Genomic DNA, 21,429 nt, shown 5'->3' with positions numbered 1-21,429 from the left:
ATGTAGAAAGGGCTTCTCTGTTTCCTCTTTCCTGTTGGTTTTAAGTTGTTTGGATTAATAGCTTATCCAGCAAAAGGAAGAGGATTCCTTCAGGATAATCTAAAACCCTGCCAGTTTCACAAACATAATTGTGCAACTAGTGTTTAAAATAGCAGGCTGTACTCACTAGGACTGTAAGGACCATTGTGCTCTCTTTCCAACCCAGTCAGGTCATCTGCCCTCCTTCCTAGCCTAGAGCAGGCTTCCAAGTATGGGCAGGAATTCAGTGCTGGATGGAAAACTCCAACCTGAAAGAATTACTCTGAGTTTAGACTAGGGAGAAAAGTCACAGTTAGCTTTGGCTGTCACTGTCAGAGAGGGAGACAGCTGTGTTTCCTTGCCACTCAGAATGCACGTATAGAATGCCCATATAGCACTTTGTACACTATATGCATCCCAGTGTATATATAAACATAGATGAAATCACACTGGGCCTAGTGTGTAGCATGCAAGATGTAAACTCCATTTGTGGGATCCCTGTCTTTTGATTCATAGTCTCCAACTATACCCTTCTTCAAAAACCTGCCCACAAAGGAGGAGAAAAGGCCCAGGATTGGCCAAAGACCTTTGGAAAGTATGCCTGGAAGTAACTTAGACCTCTGGCCTTTCTCCCTGTAGCCCTAAGAACAGGGAAGTCAAGGAGCCAGTTCAGTTCTAAGACCAAAGGTGCCAGCCAACTCACTTCACTCATACAAATCAGGGTATAGAGGCTAGGTAGAGTAAGCCATCAGCAGTGGATTGCAGGCCCTCTACAGAGAACAGCATAGTCAAAGGCTCTGTCACTGGTGCCTTGGCTGAACCTAGAGACTGCAGTAATGTCAATCTGGTCTTACTTTCTTTTACCCTACCATCCTGGTAGGGCCATCCACCTGACAGAGTCGTCTATCTTCATTATTTCTGCTCCGTGAGTGTCACCTGCAGAGCTTTAGCAGGACCATAACACAGATCTAAGATTGTATAGGACCATTGAGAGCTCAGGCTGTCTCTCACACAAAGTTGGCTTTGTTAACTGAGATGCTGGCCATCCCTTGAGAACCTGCCTCCCTCAGCACTTTGCCCACCTGGCCATTGTACTGCTTTGCATCCATAATCCTGAAACTAATCAGGAGACCAACACTTCATTTTTTCAGGGGCAAGAAAGAGTGACCAGGTAGAGTCAGGGCTCAAAGATACACAGTGGCTCTCACAGTCTCTTGCAGTTAGGAAATATTTTTCTGTCTCACAGTCCAAATTCCATCTCTTAGGTCCCAACAGACTTATGAAATAAGTGTACCCCAGACATTTTTAGACTGGCCAGCAGAGTTGTGCCATGTCTCAGACATTTATAAACGAACTCATTGAAGACATAAGAGTGGGTCAGGTGAGGGAGGTGTGAGGATAAAGACCCTCCAAAGCCAGCTCTTGACCAAAAGCAACTGTTGTCAGGAAGGTGATGGGTGCCCGAAAGACAGGTCCATAATGAGTAGGTAGCTGGACAATAGAAATATTCCGAACTCTTCCACTCTGGGTAATGGTTAAGATACATCTTGCCATCTTCCTACTTCCTGCTTGTCCTTTGTCTGGACTATCTCAAATACATTGCCATCTTTCTCTCCTTCTCTGTTTAGGATGAAAGATACTAGCCGCAAGAATAACATGTTTGCACAGTTCCGGAAAAATGAGCGAGATAAGCAGAAATTGATTGACACTGTGGCCAAGCAGCTCCGAGGACTCATCAGCAGCCACCACTCCTGAATGTTGGCCTTGGGCCCACAGAGGCCACTTGCTGTAGCCAGTGATCTCCCAGGATCTCCCCTGGGCTGGCCCTGCATTTGTGCATTCTTCCTCAAAGAAAGCATATGTATTTTTTTATTAACCCCTGTACAGTTTTCACATAACCTTTCCCTATAGTAAGAGAGGCACAAGAGTAAGCAAGAACCAGGGCTTAGGGGAAGTTACTGCCACACTTTCCTGGGAAAGCTGCACTGTCAGTGCCAACATGGTGAGCCACCTCTTATCCAGTGCTCCACGAATTTAGTGAGTGCCTAGCACTGAGAGTTGAGATGAGAAAGTAAAAGGATAATAATATATATCCTGTTTGCTCTCAAGTGTTTGCTTAAGTGCATAAGTAGAGCCTGGCAGACATGCCTATGTAGTATGCCAAAGCCAGCCTCAGTTTAGGATATCTATCTGCCTTGCTGGTTGAATTATTGGCTCATGAAAGTGTGGCATGTGGCAAGATGACAGTTTCACTCTGGTCCCATAGCTGGCAGTTTCATTAGTGTAGGTCTGACTGAGCCTTGTGGGGGAGAAGGGTAGTTAGCTGAAAGAGAAGTTGCTCCACTAGGTGAGTTTTTTTTCTGAATATTAAAAAGCCAAGTTGGGTCAGGACTCCAGTCCCCATGCCATTCATCTCTGTCCTTCTTTTATGATCGTAACTCTTGGTTCAGAACATAAATCAGCAATTCTGAAGGTCCCTGAGTGGGAGTCACACTCACTCCAGCAGCGTCTCTAAATGCCCAGATTCTCTGAAGCTGGAAGTAGCCTGGGTGCCTTCACCATGTCAAGCCTCACGATGTGTGAGATTGCAGACTCCTGTTTTAACGACAGCCTTACAGCTACCATCTTTAAAGAAAATGTCCCAAGCTCTACACCCTTGGGCACAGCCACCATAGGACTAGATGTTTCTGAGAATGGATCTATCACCATGATGTAGACAGGGTCAACTGTAGCTGATGGATTATTGCCTCTGGCCCAGCTGTCATCAACCAAACAACATCCCAGAGACAAGGCTTGTCTTGCTCAAGTCCAAGGCTCCCATCTTCTGGGCTGTCCCTTAGCCTCACCTAACAGTGCTTTCCTGAAGTCACATCTCTGATTTCTGGAGTGTGGGCTAGCTATAGACTCCTGAGATCCTGTGAAGTTGGCCAGAGGAAACTTTGCACTGAGACACTTGTAGAAGCTGTTAGCCTGACTGCTGGTGAGAGTATAGTTGCATTGTGGAACACTGACCAAGATGTCACAAAAGTGTTTGCAGCTCCAGTGAGGAGCGGAGAGACTGGTCAAGCAATCTCTTACTACCTTTGTCAGCTATTGTGTAATTCTGGGACAGCTGTACTTCCATATCTCCTAGCCCACCACAGCCTATGCCATCTTGAACAGGCCTCATCCTTGCCATGGCAATCTCAAACACCAACAAGAAGAGCACACCACACAGAGGTACAGCTTTCTGGGACTGGAGAGAACAAGCTGCCCAGGTGCCCTGCATAAGCCTTCAAGTCTCATCAGCAGGCTACAGAATGGCCAGAGGTTCAGGAAGAGAGTCACAGAAGAATACACAAAACTTACTAGCCAACGGAGAGCATGGGCCTGTGGGAAGAAGACAAGGAGATCTCTCGAGGCCCTCTGTTTATGAACAGTGAGAAGTGATTCCACAAACCTGACTGACTGAGAAGGAAGGAAAGGCCCTTTCTTCACCAGGGCTCGTCAGCCTTCAGTGTAGAGAGCATGGGCTGTCACATTTGTCCTTTGGGGACACTTTTAATCACTCCATCTTGCTGCCTGTCTAGTTGCCACCTCTGTCCCAAAGGAACTGTCATGGATTGGATGAAAACCATGTGGAGGAACAGGGCCTCTCTACCTTCCTCACCAGAGTCCTGCTGATGAGGACTCTCATTCAGTTGCAGAGTGTGTGAGGATGGCCATCTGCCTTTGCCCGCCTCTGCATCTGCTGTGCTGTTCTCTGACATAAGTGGCTTGCTGCCTCTGAGCTGGGAAAGCGGGGATCCACAGTGTCAAGGGGCTTATGAATTGATAAGGAGGAACTTTTTTTTTTTTCATTTTATCCTTAGGCCTAAAGCTGAGCTGGCCTTGAAGACTTGAGCACAGAATGTGTGCTGGTAGGCCTCAAACTCTGTGACCTTACCTCAGATGCCTGCAGACCACATTCCTGCAGAATTTCAGGTGGGGAGAGATGCTGCTGCCTGGAAGTCTACTGCCTTCCAACCAGATCCATATCCCTGACAGTCCGGTTTGTGAGCCTTGGTTAAGCAGGGGCTCACTTATTTTTTATCATTCATGAGGGAAAAACAAAACTCTCTACCAGGTAACACTGGTGTGGGTGGAGAAGAACAGGACCTGCATCCAGGAGCCCAGAGTCCCAGTTAGCAAAAGCAGTATCTCCCAGTGACTCTGTCATGCATCAGGCCTGACAGTCCATCCAGCTCTATGGCACCTAGCTCAGCAGGTCCCAAGCCCAAGGGTGGCAGTGGCCAGTTTTCTCCTTAGACCTCTGAATGCAGGCTTGGGTGGCTTCACCAAGCCTCCTTCAGCCTGCTTTTGCTGTGCCCCTCCCTCTGCCTCTGTTCCTGCTCTCTTATTCATCTGCATTTGGGTCACTCCTCCCTGATATGTTGGAAATAGCCTTTTTGTTTTGCACAGTTCCACGTTTGTGGGAGAAATGCAGTGAGATCCATCTATACCTCCAAAAGGAACCTTCTCCTCTCATGATCACTAGGAAAGCAGCTCTGCTGCAGGCTGCTGTGTAAGGGGGGTTCCTCTGTGGATGAGCATGAGTACCCCATTCCCTTGTACACCTTTTAACTGCTATTAAACGAGAGCCTACATACCTGTTCCAAAAGCTACTGTGTTGTCTTGTGAGATTTTTCTTCTCATCCCTCTTGCACAATGTGTCTGTGGTTTGTGACAAATACTGGATAGCAGGCAGCGTGTCCCCACTGAGCTGACTAAGAAGCAGAGCTAGCAAGAACCTGGTGGGAAGAGGCCGTGTTGTGACCTCAGGTGTTGTTAACATATATGACTGACACTGGTACAGCCACCAAGAGAAGTATATTGAAGCACCTGGTTTATGTGGGGTGCTGGGGTGAGCTGTTTACCCACTCTGTGGGGACAGGCTGCAGCCAAGCAGGAGTGATGCATGGTTATCCAGAGTAAAGCTAGCCTGCAGAGTAAAAGCTGAGCAAAAGGCAGTGTGGAGAAGAGTCTGAAAGAAAGTCAGGAGAGAGAGCCAGTGCTCATTAGCGTGACCTTAGGGTGTAACTGTAGGACACCACAAGACTGCTTGAGATACTTCAAAGTTTGAAGTTGCCCCTAGCCTGTTTTGTGCTGGGAGGCAGTAAAGGACCTTTGGGCACTCTGCAGCCATGGTGAGTAGAAATGACCAACCTGCTCACCCTCAGAAGAGGCTGGAAAGAACACCGAGCCACCAGCCTCACACTTCTGTGGCCTTTGCTGCCAGAAGACCAGAACTTCCATTCCTTCTATATAGCCCACTAACTGGATCATCTTTTTAAAAACTTTTTATTGATTCTTTGTGAATTTCACATCATGCACCCCAGTCCCACTATCTCTGCCTTCCCTCATACCCACCCTCCATCCTTGCAACCTCCCCTCCCCAACAGAGCATGTGCTGCCCAGACAAGGTTCAGGGCCTGCTCTCCAGAATGCTTCAGCAGGTGAGGGACAAAAACAACTTTCCAGCTTTGATAACCCAGGAGCCAGCTCTCCTACCTGCTGGAGAGATCTGAGAGGGGTCATCTTTCTCCTGCCCGTGTCACCACACAGCAGACAAGTTTCAGAGCCCAGCTGGATCCTCTTGAACAATTAATTTGCTAGCTCAGTAGTGACATTAGAGGGATGGTTCCTAGTTTTACAGAGATTGTAAAATGCAAGAGCTGTGAAGGCTGTAGAGCCTGGCCTGACATAGCCATACACTATTGAAGGCTCCCTTGTCCTCCCTTCCCTCCAGTTTACAGCATGCCTCTCAGCTGCCCATAACTACCTTGTCTCCTGGCTTCCTTTCCAAGCCCTTCCTTCACAGGGATAGTAGGAAATAGAGACTTCACATACCTGTGCAGGGCCCAGGACCACCAGCTACCCGGTTCTGAGTAAAGGCAGCTTTCAAAAGCCTGCCCTCAGTTCTCCCTAGAGCCTCCTCTGCTCTCACTTTGGTGCCATAATATATGCCTCCTCCTGGTAGCATGTAGTTCAGAGGCAGAGGTACAGTTTCCTTGAAATGTGGGTACGGATGTGGTGTGCACACACTGTTGTGTACATCTAGGCTTTCATCTACCCATTCTTGTTTTGAGAAGGCTTGTGGATTTTGTTCAAAGTGTAGAGGAAAAGACATGATTAAAATACTACAAATAATAACCAAATCCCTTTAAAGATTCTCTTGTGAGCCAACAAGGCTCTGAGCCATCAGTTTCTCTCCTTGTCTCCCTCCTCGAGTGCTGGCATATTTTGAAGACTGGTACCTACCCTTTTCAGGAACCTCAGTAGAAATCCAGGTCACTCCAAAGACCAGAACAGTTTTGTTTCATACAAGGATGTGTATTGAGGGTCCAGATGACTCTATACTTTGGGTACAGGGAGATGGCAAAGGGTCTGGTGAGGCCATTGGCCCGTCTCAAGGCTGCTACTGCCAGGCACCTTCCACCATCTCTGAGCTCCAGCTGCAATTGTCCAGCTGAGGAAGGACCTGTGGGCTCCTGTGGGCCTGATTCACACCAAGGGATGTTTTCTCACAGCTGGGCATCTTTTTCCATCAGCAGGCAGGGGAGAACCAGAAGGGTTTTGTGGGAGATGAAGCAAGGAGAGAAAGGGCCAGGCCTTCCCCTGGAGGCCTCATTCTGAGGTTAATGGGCAGCATTTGTGGGGAATGAGAGAGCCTCCAAGCCCAAGGGACCAGAAGACAAAGGCGCTTGAGGAAGTGCAAGGAGGGGGAGGAGAGGGGCCAGGACCGCCATTGTGTGGGAGAGTTCCCCCTCTATCTGTTTCAATCACTGCAGGGTTAGGGTTACTCTGCATTTAGGGCCCCACCGCATTGTGGGGTCTGACAGCCCTTGTGATGGTAATGGGGGCCTCTCCCAAGGTACCCCTTCCTTTGACAACCCATACCAGCTTCCAGAGAGAAATGAAGCCCATTCCCTTGGGGTGGGGCAGGTTGCAGGCCCAGAACCAGACCTAAGCTAGCAGCCCCCTCTCAGTCTGCTAAGTGTACCTTCCCAGCCCAAGGCATGACCTTTTTCCCTCCAGAGCTCCAGAAAGGGAATGGAATCTGAACATCGAGACGCTTTCCTGGCCATGAACAATTCTCCCTTTCTCTAGTCTCAATGATGGGTCTATTCCCTCCTGTAAATGGGTCTCGCCATCTCCAGCGTTCACCTTTGCTTGGAAGGGTAATTAACTGCATCTCCCTGTTGTTCTCCCTCACACTCCCCTCTCTGTTACCAGGCTCAGGTAAAGCTGGGTGGAAGGCTTTCTCTTCCTTTCTATTCCATGGGGTGTTTATTTTTAAAGCTGATAGAGGAAAGCCCTGCTTCCCCAGCGACCCCCTTCCCTAGAGAGCCTGCTGGGGAAACCACTTCAGCACTGCACCACAGGCACTGGAAGGGTGCCCATGACAGCACCTCTGAGGTTTTTCAGGTTGCCAGACCTGAACCGCTGGTTCATGAGTGTGTTTTTAAGGTTTTAGAGCAGATGTTTTCAGGTGAGAGACTAGGGAGCAAAGTGGAAGGCTACTTGGGTTCTGGACACTGAGGGCAGATGTGGAGATAGATGAGACAAAGGAAGACCACACAATCAATGCTTCTTAGACATAGGAAGGCCTCAGGAGCAGGGTAGCAGGACAACAGCATGGAGAGGATAAGGACAGGGCCCATCTAGGGACAGCTGAACACCAGGCTGGTGGAGAGGCAGGTCATATGATAGGTGGTCTACATCAACAGGAAACTAAGCCTCTGACGAGTCGTTTCTAATTACTATGGTCTTGTGTGGTGGGTTTGTTTGTTTGTTTTTGTTTTTGAGACAGGGTCATACTATGTAGTCCTGGGTGGTATTGACTATGTACACTGGGCTGGCTTCAAACTCACAGTGATCCTACTATCACTGTCTCCTGAGTGCTAAGATTAAAGATTTGCCATCATACCTGGCCTTGTGTGGTATTTCTGTGATAATGAATTTTGCAAAGGTGGGAACACCACTCATACCTAAAGTCTGCACCCAGCCCAGTAAATGATATGTGGATGCACATAACCCAGGAGTCTCAATATTAGAGCTAAGAGCAAGGGGAGGGCTTTGAGTGTACCCTCAGGAGAGCCTGCCACTAGCATTATTTAGAACTGCCACTATGGGATAGATAATTGACAAGCAAACCTGCCCTCAACTTCATTCCATTATGATTTAAAATTTCTCTGTAAACATATACTGCCCCACTTTATCCCACCAGCAGAGGAACTGGTTGCAAGCAGATGGAGTTAGGAGACAAAAGCAAGTGACAATTTAGTTCTTGATGAGGATGTAGTGAGGGGTGTGTACCATCTTTGTGTGTGTGTAGTTGACAAAATAAAGGCTTCCTCCACTAAACCCTGAACTTATCTCCTATACATAATGACTGCTGACAGTGTGATGAGATTCTTCCAAATGACTGGCATATGTATGTACTGACCAAAGAATTGATCGTACTGACCAAAAAACTGACCAAAATAGTACATTGTATTTATTTTCTTACTGGTGCATCAAAAGTCTCTACAATTAAGAAGCCCATAGCACCCCTGTCTCATGAATGGACTACACCTTCATTTCACCATTTCTGAGTTGATGAATATGCCTAACATGTAACTGTTATAAAATAGTATGAGCTGAGATGTATACATCTTGGTTATTTTTATAGCATAAGATTTAAGTAGGACTTATTGGTTGGTTGGTTTAAAGTTATAAATGCTAATAGAATCTTTTAGGGTCACACTTTATGTTCTACACAGGATCTGACTTTATCTCTGACTTCAGCATAAAATAATAGTATTTTTCACCCTTGCCAATCGTTTAAGTAAAAGGAAATTATAAATTACCTTTTTGTTCTAATTTACATCTTTCAGTTTCCAGTGATCTGGACCTGTCAGTTGCTGCTCATAATGCTTAGCCTTGCTTTCATTCAAGTCTCTTCTCTTCATGCTGGCCTGTCGTTCTTTGTGTAGGGGTTTCAACTATGTTTTTGCTGCACATGCTTCCCTCAATGTGTCTCTGAGTTTGTCCATGGTACATAACAGTTAGAACAAAAAGCAACCCAGAAAGAGCTTTAGAGGCTGAAAGTCCAAAGGTGATTCTGAGGGAACTCAACTGAGTGACCAAACCCCATCAAATTCCTGTTGCCTCCCTTCTGTTCCCTACCTTTCCTTGTCACAAGGCCATCGTAAGTCTCACTTTCCTCACAGCGGCTAACCCACTGCCACTTGGTCAGCTTTTGGGTTCCAAGTTACCCTGCAAAACCTGACTTCCAGTGGCCCCTTTAGGAGAGAGAATCACTCAAATTCCATAGCTCCCAGTGTCCAGAGCTCTCCATCAGAAACCATGCTAGTGGATTTGATTAGGAATGTTCTCTGGATTAACTCCTCTGACCACTATAACAACCAGTATCTAGAGGGAGGGTAAGATTCCTGTCAGATAAAGCAGTCAGGCCCCACTGCAGACACTGAAGTCACAGTAAAGGCCTACTCTGAACAGTAGTCCCTCACAGGATGATGGTGAAGGGAAGTCTGAGGACCAGCCACTGGCATCTGCTTTTGTGGTTGGAGTGGGATTTTTGCTGCTGAAACATCACTAGGCTTTACAATGTTTAGATTTCATGTCTAACTTCACCTCAGATTGTAAAAATACTTGTCTTAGTTAGAATTTCCATTGCTGTGAATATACACCATGACCAAGGCAACTTTTATAAGGAACAACATTTAATCGGGGCTGGCTTATAGGTTCTGAGGTTCAATCCATTATTATCATGGCAGAAAGCATGCCAGCGTCCAGGCAGGCCTGGTGCTAGAGGGGTGGAGAGTTCTACATCGTGTTCCGAAGGCAAACAGGAGATGATTGGCTCCTAAGCAGCTAGAAGGGTCTCAAAGCTCACCCCTGATGAAGCACACTTCTTTTAACAAGGCCAAACCTCATAATAGTGCCATTCCCTGGACCAAGTGTATTCAAACCACCACAATACTAAACCACATTTCTTTTTCTGGTGCCTCACTTTTAATACATTAGACTTAAACAGTTTTAACTTTTCTGTGTAATGAAGAACGTGGCAGGAACAGACCTTTGGACTTTCTTCCATGTGGTTGCTCAGTGGTTTCACAGCTCCACTATTCCACTCTCAAGCACCATCTTTATGGTGTGAATAATTCCCACTTGCCTCTGGATCTGTCTCTGGGTTTTCCCCCACTGTTCTGTCTCTATGCATGTTGTTTAGTCACCATATTTTTTAACCTACTTTCAAATCCAGTCATTGATTCCTGTGCCATACTTTTTTTAGAATGTTCTTGGATAAAATCATAATTTTTTAAGTTTCAAAATTCTATTGTGATTTTTGACTAAATATTAGATTGAATTTATTAAACAATGTAAAGGTGAATGGGAGTTCACATTTCTAGATAGTTTTAACATTTTCTGCATTTGAATTCTTTTATTTATTATACTCCTTAATGGCTGATTTTCTTTAAATGTTATAAATGAAATTTCACTTCCATACTGTATCTTCCTTGCCTCCCCCTCCCCTCCCCTTCTCTGTCTCTCTGTCTCTCCCTCCCTCCCTCCCTCCCTCCCTCCCTCCCTCCCTCTCCCTCCTCTTCCCCCCCCCTCTCTGACAAGGTTTTCTTGTGGCCCTGGATGACCTGGTACTTGCTGTGCAGCTCAAAATTGTGGTAATCCTTCTGCCTCTGCCCCCCAAGTGCTGGGTTTACAGACATAAGCACCTCTTTTTTTGTCTGACTGTAGGAATAAAGTATACAGAGCTATCACACTGCCAAAACTCTTAAGGTCTACTGTTTCAAACAAGATTTGGGGAATCAGTCTTGTAGCAATGCAGCTACTACTGCTAGGAGCATTTCAAATGCTTGGTCTATAGTTCTGAAAGTCACAAAACTCTAAAAACTGGAAGTGCTTTTTTGACTCATTTGATGGCCAAAACTCAGCCTACTGCAAAGCCAAGTATCACTTTCATTTATCACTTAATACAGATATGTAAACACAACAAAATAGGTACTGTTTGGATATCTCTCAAACCCTGCTGAAGGACACCTACTATTCTGTCTTCCTAAATAAAGAATCCTTAAACACACCCGCCCCCATGGGTTTTGAAAAACATATTGTAGATTTGAGTCTGGTAAAGTAAAATAAATATCTGTATATGCTAAGACACAACAGTTCTGAGAATATTCCTTAGAGAAACCACACACAAACATGGAGGAAGCCTGTCTAAGGGCTGTTATGTCCCTAATAGCACTGCTTACTAGGATGGAAAGCAGACATGTTCACCAGTGGGATTCTGGGTCAGTTACAATGCATTCACCCAGTGGAATGCTACCTAGCTGTTAAGATGAGCTATAGCTACATATATCAACATACGACATCAAGAAGAGTGTTGAATAAAAAAGGAAAATCAAAGAATGCTAGAAAACTGCATATTACAACTTAGAATTTTGAAAGCAAATTCCTGGTAATAGCTATCTCTTGAGTGCACAGCAGTAGGCATGCATTCCGAATCCCTTTGTAAGGCAGGAGATGAATGTTGTAGACTTCTTTTTGTATATTATAAAAATGCTTTTCCAGGCACAGATTGGCATTCTATATAATCCCTACTGAAGCCTGCATAGTATTTTAAACTGTGTCTGTTTATTCTTGTCTAACTTGGTTTCACTTGCAGACATTAGTAGATATTGCTGAAGCAAACATCTCTGAGATTATGTTACACACATATAAATAATCTATGTACGTACAGGAAAAAAATGCTTTACATTTTGATAGACAATGCCATTTGTCTTTCCTTTTTAATTTTTATTGAAAATATATTTATTTTCATAGAACATCTCTCCACTATGGTTTTTCCTCCCTCTCCTCCTCCAGTTCCTCCCTACAGCCACTCCTGTAGTAATCCACCACTTTTCATCTTTCATTAGAAAATAAGTAGACAGGGCTGGAGAGAAGGCTCAGCATTTAAGAGCACTGGCTGCTCTTTCAAAGGGCCAGGTAAGTTCTCCACATGGTAGTTTACAACTGTCTGTATCTCTAGTTCCTGGAGATCTGACAGCCTCACACAGACATACATGCAGACAAGATACCAGTGCACATAAAAAATAATAATAATAAATGAATCATTTAAAAAATACTTAAGAAAGAAAACAAGCAGTCTTCTAAGGGCTAATAATAAAATATAATAAGATAAAACAAAATCAAACACATCAGAACAGGACAAAACAAACACAAGAAAAGGAGCCCAAGAAAAGACACAAAATACAGATATGGATGCAGGGACCCACTCATTTGCACTCTCAGGAATCTTATAAACACTAGAAACCATAACATATACACAAGTAACCTATAGGGCAAGAAAAAGACATAAAAATTTAAAACAAACAAAAACAGCTAAGATTGGGGGAGGGGGAAAAACCCTGATACAACATTATGAGACAGGAACTTCCTAAGAGAGTTCGTTTTCTGTTGGCCATCTACTGTGGACATACAGCCTGTCAAACACAGTTAAAGGATGGAGTCGTGTAAGAAGAATGCTTGAGGAAAAAAAAAAACTCAAAGAAAACAAAACAAGATCTGTGACCTCAATTTCTTCAAAACACAGAATTGTTCTTAGAATGTTTTTCATGCTCCTGCCAGGTGTGGTGGCTAGGTGTGAGTTTACTTCAGCTGTTGTTATTCATGTACCTATACGGAAAAACATGTTTTGCCATGTACAGCCTGTCCTTGTGAGTGCATATGCTTTATTCAGGTGATGCTTCTTAGCCATCAAAGTATAAATTGTCCGATGTTCTGGGTAAAGTTGGCTATTTCAGGAGACTTAAGTCTCCCTCATTTCTAGGCCCCACTCTCCCAGGTTCAAACCTCCAACTAGAGTGTTAAATAGCAGCCTAAATATTTGGTTTTCCCAGTGAGACTTCCACAGAGAAAATTGAATTTTCATTTGCAAGTGGTTATCAGTTGGAGATAGTTTCTTGGTTTGGGATGGGATCTTGTGCCCACTTCTCCTTTTAGTTCTAGGACTCTATCTGATACAGACCAGAAAAGGCCCTGTGTATGCTATCTCTGTCTCTGTGGGTTCATATGTGTAGCTGTCCTGTTGTATTCAGAAGGCCTTGTCTTCTTGGTGTCCTCCATTCCCTCTGGATAATCTATCCTTCCCACCCCTTCTTCTTCAGGATTCCTTGAGCCCTGAGGGGAAGGAGTCGTTGGAGACATCCCATGTAGGGCTGAGTGTTCCAAGGTCTCTCACTTCCTGCATATTATATGGCTGTCCTTTTCTCTGTTCCTACCTGCTGCAGGAGGAAGCTTCTTTGGAGGCACGGATGCATAAGTATAGCAGAATTTCATTAGGAGTCACTTCATTCTTTAGTAGAACAGTAGTATTTAGTTTTACCCTAGGTCGTTGGGCTATCTGGTCCCAAGTTCTTGGACGCCCAAGCAGTGTCTGGTATGGGTTCCATCTGGTGGTGTGACACAAGTCACACCAGTCAAATCAGACATTGGTTGGTTACTCCCACAAGCTTTGTGCCACCATTGCTCTAGCACATCTTTCAGGCAGGCCACCATTGTAGACTGAAGGGTTTGTAGCTTGGTTGCACTTATGTTTCTCCTTCGATAGTGTTCAGAGTACCTTCTGGGTACCAGGGACACTAGTTTCTAGGGGTCGAAGGCTCTAGGTAGGCACCAGCTCAACTTTTCCTTGTTCAGTGAGCTGTGTAGGTGTTGTCTACAGCAATAGGGCTTTGCCATCAACTTGTGGAAGACAACCTATAGCTTTGGCTATAGCCTGATTTGTTTGGAGGCTCCCATGGGACCCCTTTGGCCAACAACTCGATTAGATATAACCCATTCCTTATACTGGAAGCTTCATTTGGTGACAAGATATGTGCAGTTGGGGCTCTGACTCTCCCATTATTTGGTGATTTCATTTAGATTGCCTTCATATATGTATATATATTTAGGAAGCTTCTACTGTATTAGATTTCCATACTACTCCTCAAATGACTCTTAATTTTAGCTGTGTCTCCCCATGTGCCCTCTTTAGTCACTCTTCCCTCTCTCACTCTCTTCTTGGTCTTTCCATTAAGGCCCCCTTCCTCCCACCAGCATCATCCATCCATTCTTCCATAACTTTCTGTTTCATTTCTCTCTCCTAGGGAGATCTATCTATACCCCTAGGCCCTTACTCTATACATAACATCTGTGGTTCCACAGATTATAGCTTGCTTATCCTTGACTTAACTACTAATATCCACACAGAAGCAAATATATACCATATTTGTCCTTCTGGGTCTGATGATTTTTTTTCTAGTTCCATCCATTTACCTGCCAATTTCGTGATTTCATTTTCTAATGTCCAAGTAACAATCCATTAGGTAAACATACCACATTTTTTTCAATTAGTCATCTGTTGAGGGACATCTAGGTTGTTTCATATTTCTGGCTATTATGAATAGATCAGCAATGAGCAGGGTTGAACAAGTGTCTCTGTGCTAGGATGATATACCCTTTGAGTATACACCCAAGAACAGTAAGTATAGTTAGATCTTGAGGTAGATTGATTCCCGTCGTTCTGAGGAGCCACTCTTATTTCCATAATAGCTGTATAAGTTTGTAGTCCCACCAGAAATGGTCAAGTATTCAACTTTACTCCACAGCATCGCCACCATGAACTATCATTTGTTTTATTGAACTTTGTCATTCTGACAGGTATAAGATGAAGTTTCAAAGTACTTTTGATTTGCATTTTTTGATGACTAAGGATGTTGAACATTTCATTAACTGTTTCTTTTTTTTTTTTTTTTCCCGTGTTTTTTTTTTTTTTTTTTTTTTCTTTATTTACATTTCAAATGCTATCCCGAAAGATTCCCATACCCCTCCCCCCACCTCTGTTCCCCTACCCACCCACTCCCACTACTTGGCCCCAGCCTTGCCTTGTGCTAGGTCATATGGAGTTTGGGAGACCAAGGAGCCTCTATTCCCACTGTTGGCCGATTAGGTCATCTTCTGCTACAAATGCAGCTAGAAACACAAACCCAGGGGGTACTAGTTAGTTCCTGTTGTTGTTCCACCTACAGGGTTGCAACCCCCTTCAGGTACTTGGGTACTTTCTCTAGTTCCTGCATTGGGGACCCTGTGTTCCATCCAGTAGCTGGCTGTGATCATCCATTTCGGTGTTTACCAGGCACTGGCGTAGTCTCACAAGAGGCCACAATATCAGGGACCCTTCAGCAGTATCTTGCCGGCATGAGCATGAGCATTAGTATCTAGGTTTGGTGGCTGATGATGGGATGGACTCCGAATGGGGTCCTCTCTGGATAGTCCATCCCTTCATCCCAGCTCCAAACTTTGTCGCTGTACCTATAATTTTTCATGGGAGTTATGTTCCTCATTCTAAGGAGGAATGAAGTATCCACAAATGTTCATCCTTCTTGATTTTCTTCTGTTTTCCATAATGTGTCTTGGATATTCCAAGTTTCTGGGCTAATATCCGCTTATCAGTGAGTACATATCTAGTGACTTCTTTTGTGATTGGGTTACCTCACTAAGGATGATATCCTCCAAATACATCCATTTGCCCAAGAATTTCATAAATTCATTGTTTTTTATGGCTGAGTAGTACTCCATTGTGTAAATGTACCACAGTTTCTGTATCCATTCCTCTATTGAGGGACATCTGGGTTCTTTCCAGCTTCTGGCTATTATAAATAAGGCTGCTATGAACATAGTGGAGCATGTGTCCTTATTACCAGTTGGAAGATCTTNTGGGTATATGCCCAGAAGAGGTATAGCAGGATCCTCCGGTAGTACTATGTCTAATTTTCTGAGGAACCGCCAGACTGATTTCCAGAGTGGTTGAACAAGCTTGCAATCCCACCAGCAATGGAGGAGTGTTCCTATTTCTCCACAACCTCGCCAGTATCTGTTGTCACCTGAATCTTTAATCTTGGCCATTCTGACTGGTGTGAGATGGAATCTCAGGGTTGTTTTGATTTGCATTTCCCTGATGGCTAAGGATGTTGAACATTTTTTCAGGTGTTTCTCAACCATTCGATATTCCTCAGTTGAGAGTTCTTTATTTAGCTCTGTACCCCATTTTTAATGGGATTTTTTGAGTTTTTGGAGTCCAGTTTCTTGAGCTCTTTGTATATATTAGATATAAGACCTCTATCAGATTTAGGATTGGTAAAAATCCTTTCCCAATCTGTTGGTGGCCTTTTTGTCTTGTTGACAGTGTCTTTTGCCTTACANAAGCTTTGCAGTTTTATGAGGTCCCATTTGTCAATTCTTGATTTTACAGCACAAGCCATTGGTGTTCTGTTGAGGAATTTTTTCCCTGTGCCCATATCTTCGAGAAATTTCAGTGTGTCTGGCTTTATGCTGTGGTCTTTAATCCACTTGAACTTGAGCTTTTTGTAGGGTGATAAATGTAGATCTATTTGTATTCTTCTACATGCAGACATCCACTTAGACCAGCACCATTTGATGAAAATGTTTTCTTTTTTCCATTTTGTATTCCTGGCTTCTTTATCAAAAAAATCATGTGGCCATAGGTGTGTGAATTTATGTTTAGGTCTTGATTTTGATTCCATTGATTGACATGTTTGGTTCTGTGCCAATACCATGCTGTTTGTATTACTATATCTCTGTAGTATGGTTTAATCTTGGAGATGGTAATTCCTCCAGAAGTTTTTTTTATTACTCAGGATTTGTTTTAGCTCTCCTTGTTTTTTGTTTTTGATTTTATTTTGTGTGTATGTGTGTGTGTTTCCATATGGAGCTAAAAATTGTCCTTTCAAGATCTGTGAAGAATTGTGTTGGTATTTTGATGGGGATTGTGTTGAATCTGTAGATTGCTTTGGAGGGTTGGCCATTTTTACTATATTAATCCTACTGATGTGAGCATGGGAGATCTTCCCATCTTCAGATATTGTCCTCAATGTCTTAAAGTTTTTAACATACAAGTCTTTTACTTTCTTGGTTAGAGTTACCCCAAGATATTTTATAATTTTTGAAGCTATTGTGAATGGTGTTGTTTCCCTGATTTCTTTCTCAATCTGTCATTTGTATGTAGGAAGGTTACTGATTTTTATGAGTAAATTTTGTATCTTGCAATGTTGCTGAAAGTATTTATCAAATGCAGGAGTTTCCCAGTGGACTTTTAGGGTCACTATCATATCATATATAAATAAAGGTAGACTTTTCTCTTTCTAATTTGAATCCCCTTGATCTCTCTGTTGTCTTACTGCTCTAGCTAGAACTTCAAGTACTATATTGAATAGGTATGGAGAAAGTGGATTTGTCTTGCTCCTGATTTTAGTGGAATGGCTTTGAGTTTTCATTTAGGTTGATGTTGGCTATGGGCTTGTTGTAAACTACCTTTATTATATTGTGGTATGTTTCTTGTATCCATAATCTCTCCAGGACTTTTAGTATGAAGGGGTGCTGGATTTTGTCAAAGAACTTTTGTGCATCCAATCAGATGATCACACAGTTTTGTCTTTCAGTTTGTATGTGGCAGATTACATTTGTGGCAGATTACATTTACAGATTTATGTATGTCAAACCATCCCTGCATATCTAAGATGAAAGTCTTACTTGGTAGATGATTTTTTTTATAAAGAACTATTTATTTATTTTACATACAGGGGTACACTGTAGCTCAGACAAACCAGAAGAGGGCATCAGATCTCATTACAGATAATTGTAAGCCACCATCTGTTTGCTGGGAATTGAACTCACTACCTCTGGAAGAGCCGTCAGTGCTCTTAAATGCTGAGCCATCTCTCCAGTCCCCTACCCCACCCCTTGTAGATGATCTTTTTAATGTGCTCTTGGATTCAGCTTGCAAGTATTTTATTGAGTATATTTGCATCTATGTTCATAAAAGAAATTGGTCTGTAATTCTCTTTCTCTATGGTTTATGTAGTTTAGGTATCAGGGTAACTGTGGCCTCACAAAATGAACTGGGCAATGTTCCTTCAGTTTCTATTTTGTAGACCATTTGAGGAATATTGGCATTAACTCTGAACATCTGATATAATTTTGCACTAAAACTATCTGACCTTGGGGGTTTTGTTTGTTGGATTATTTGGGGGGGGGTTCTTTTTCTTTTCTTTCTTTTTTTGGGGAGTAGACTTGTAATGACTTCTTCAATTTCATTAGAGGTTATAGATCTTTTTTAATTGCATATCTGATCTTGATTTAACTTTGATAAGTGTTATGTATTTTTTATTATTATTACTTTTATTTTTTTTTCAGTCCAGTCATTGCCCTCTCCCAGTCTACCCTCCCACAGTTCCTCATCCCATTCCTCCTTCCCACTGCATCCTTCCCCNCCCCCCCCCAACTCCAAGAGGATGTCCCACCCCCATCCCACTCCCTCGGGCCTCACGTCTCTCGAGGGTTAAGCACATCTTCCCCCACTGAGGCCTGACCAAGCAGTCCTCTGATGTATATGTGTCAGGGGCCTCAGACCAGCTCATGTATGCTGCCTGTTTGGTGGCTCAGTGTCTGAGAGATCTCATGGGTCCAGGTTAGTTGAGACTGCTGGTCCTCCTATGGGATCACTCTCCTCCTCAGCTTCTCCCAGCCTTCTCTTAATTCAACCACAGGGGTCTTCAACTTCGGTCCAGTGGTTGGGTGTAAGTATCTGCATCTGTCTCAGTCAGCTGCTTGTTGGGTCTCTCAGAGGATGACCATGCTAGGCTTCTGTCTATAAGCATACCATAGCATCAGTAATAGTGTCAGGTCTTAGAGCCTCCCCTTGAGATGGATCCCAAGTTGGTCCTTCACTAGACCTCCTTTTCCTTAGATTTTGTCCCTACAGTTCTTGTAGACAGGCTTTGTTCCTAAGGTCCATTTGCTTGGAATCTCTTTTTTCAATCTTTCACTCCGAGGTGATATCTATCCTTGATGTTAAAGTGTATATCTTGGGTGCACTAGAGGTTGGCTCCTGTTTCTGCATCCATTCTGTTAGCCTCTGTCTTTTTTATTGGGGAATTGAGACCATTGATGTTGAGAGATATTAGTGAGCAGTGCATGTTGATTCCTGTTATTTTGTTTTTGTGCGTGTGTGCATGTGTGTGTGTGTTTTCCCCTGAACTTTCTTAGATTTAATTTTTTTGACTGAATTATCCATTCTCCTATCATGTCTTCAGTGACTGAGATTCCCTCTTGTAGTCGGTTGCCTAGGCTTACCTCTAAGGTTCCTGTTCTAGTCCTGAATGTTTCACTTTCAGATTTCACTCAGTTTGGTTTTTCTTTACTGATTCTACTTTCAGGTCTTTCCACTGCTTGTTTTTGATTCATAGATTTCTTTAAGAGATTTATTCATTTCCTCTTTGAGGCCCTCTATCATATTCATAACAGCTATTTTAAGGTTCTTGTCTTGTATTCATCTATGCTGCATTTCGCAGCCAGGATCAACTGCAGAATTGCTGGGCTCTAGTGGAGACATCATGTCCTTCCTATTCTTTTGGGGGGGGTGTTGGGTTTGGGGGGGTTCAAGACAAGGTTTCTCTGTGTAGCCCTGGGTGTCCTGGAACTCACTCTGTAGACCAGGCTGGACTCGAACTCAGAAATCCTCCTGCCTCTGCCTCCCAAGTGGGATTAAAGGCATGCACCACCACTGCCTGGCATCCTGGCTGTTCTTGATTGTGTTTTCATGCTGCTATGTAGACATCTGTGTTTGGGATGATTGTAATTCTTAGGTGTGATATCAGGTTTTGTCTTTGTTGTTGAGGGGGGCTTTTGCTCCTTGGTCTCTCTTGCCCTCTCTGGTTCTTAGGTGACCATATGTAGCTTCATAGGGGATTCTGAGGTTCTGCCAGGTGTGGCCACTGGGGTTCTGGGTAGAATGTGTTTCTAGGTATTGAGAATTGACACTTAGAAATGGAGGTAGACTAGAAGGTCGGGGCTGAGGGGGCCACTGGAAGGAGGAATGCAGGGTATTCCGCCAGGATCTGCTTAGTCCTCGGGGATGAGGAGAGGATGAGGAGAGGCCACAAAAGGCAGTTGGCTACAGACTTGGGGGATTGGTCAAGACTGGAGGACTATAGAGAAGAAGAGAGAGGGGTTAAAATCTGCAGCCAGCCTACCTGTTTCCATTGTCAGCATGGCCTGCTGGCTCCCAATGAATGCCTGCTGTTATTGGAAGCTTGGCACCTCTTATTTGTTGTCTTTTTTTTAAAAATTGTTTATCCTAAGTATGAAGTGGTATCCTATGGTTTCTGGCTTGTTTTTCCCTAACTAATGATATGGTGTTGTTGAGACTCTTCTGTGTGATTATTGGGCATGGTATGATCTTTGGGGAAATGTTTCTTCAATCTTTACTGGCTTTTTAAAAAAAAACACAAAAAATGAACAAACAAACAAAAATGTCTTGTTATATAGCCCTGGCTGGCCTGGAGCTTACTGTATGGACCAGGCAGGCATCCACCTGGTAGCAGTCCTGCTCCTCCCCAGCATCTCCTGGGTGCTGGAATTAAAGGCAGGAGTCACACTACATTCAGATCCTTCTCTTTAAACTGGGTTGTCTGTCTTTGTTCTTCAGGCTGAAGACTTCTTTAGACACTAGCTCTTTAGTAGGTACATGACTTGCATTTGTGATTTTCTTCTGCTCTGTGGAGCTTTCTACTTTTTGATGGCATCCTTAGAGGTTGTACATTTTCACAAAGTCTGAATTTATTCATTGTTTTGTTGCTTATTCTGGTGTGATATTTTTATAAACCTAAGAAATGGTTGCAGAGGCCAAACAAAATCATAGAATTCTGTGCCAATAAATCCTTAAGAATATGTTTGAGTCACTTAGGTCTCTGACTCATTTTGAATTGATTTGTGTGTATTGTGCTTGCTGGTTTACACACAGATATCAAATTGTCCCAGCATTGTTTGAAAACACCTTTTCCCATTGAATGGTCTTGGCACCCATGTTGAAAATCAGTTAATCACAGAGTGAGTTTGTTTCTGTTTGTTTGTTTGTTTGTTTGGAGACAGAGCCCTACTATGTAGGCCTGGCTAGTCTCCAATTCACAGAGACCTGCCCACTTCTCCCTCTCTGTAACGAAAGGTGTGAGATACCGCACCTGGCTGTGGGTTTACTTTTGTACTCTTGATTCCCTTCCACTAGACTCTAGGTATGTCCTTTGAGCCTGGGTACTTATTTTATGCTTGGGGTTTAATCCAGTTCTATGCTATTTAGATTGTACTTAAAGGATTCCAGGTTTGCCTCTTACTCTTACTCCTGCCTCTCTCCCTTGCCTCTTGCCCTCTTGCTCCCCCTCTCTTTCCATCCCTTTCCCCCTCTCTCCAGGTGGCCTTTCCTTCCCCTCCCCCTCCCCCTCCCCCTCCCCCTCCTCCTCCTCCTCCTCCTCC

General features: G+C 43.7%; 1 protein-coding gene across 1 annotated transcript in view; it reads left to right on the top strand.

The window, feature by feature from the left end:
- Exoc6b (exocyst complex component 6B) overlaps positions 1–4,659 on the top strand; it is a 425,980-nt gene extending 421,321 nt beyond the window's left edge. The window contains exon 22 of the mRNA XM_021190223.1: positions 1,647–4,659. Coding sequence (XP_021045882.1) covers positions 1,647–1,773 — 127 coding nt within the window. The 3' untranslated portion in view covers positions 1,774–4,659. The remainder of the gene's footprint in view (positions 1–1,646) is intronic.
- Positions 4,660–21,429: the final 16,770 nt, after the last annotated feature.

The sequence above is a fragment of the Mus pahari genome, chromosome 2 (assembly GCF_900095145.1).
Source record: "Mus pahari chromosome 2, PAHARI_EIJ_v1.1, whole genome shotgun sequence".
NCBI lineage: Eukaryota > Metazoa > Chordata > Mammalia > Rodentia > Muridae > Mus > Mus pahari.
The sequence above is the reverse complement of the archived record's forward strand: the minus strand, read 5'-3'. Positions and strand labels throughout refer to the sequence as shown.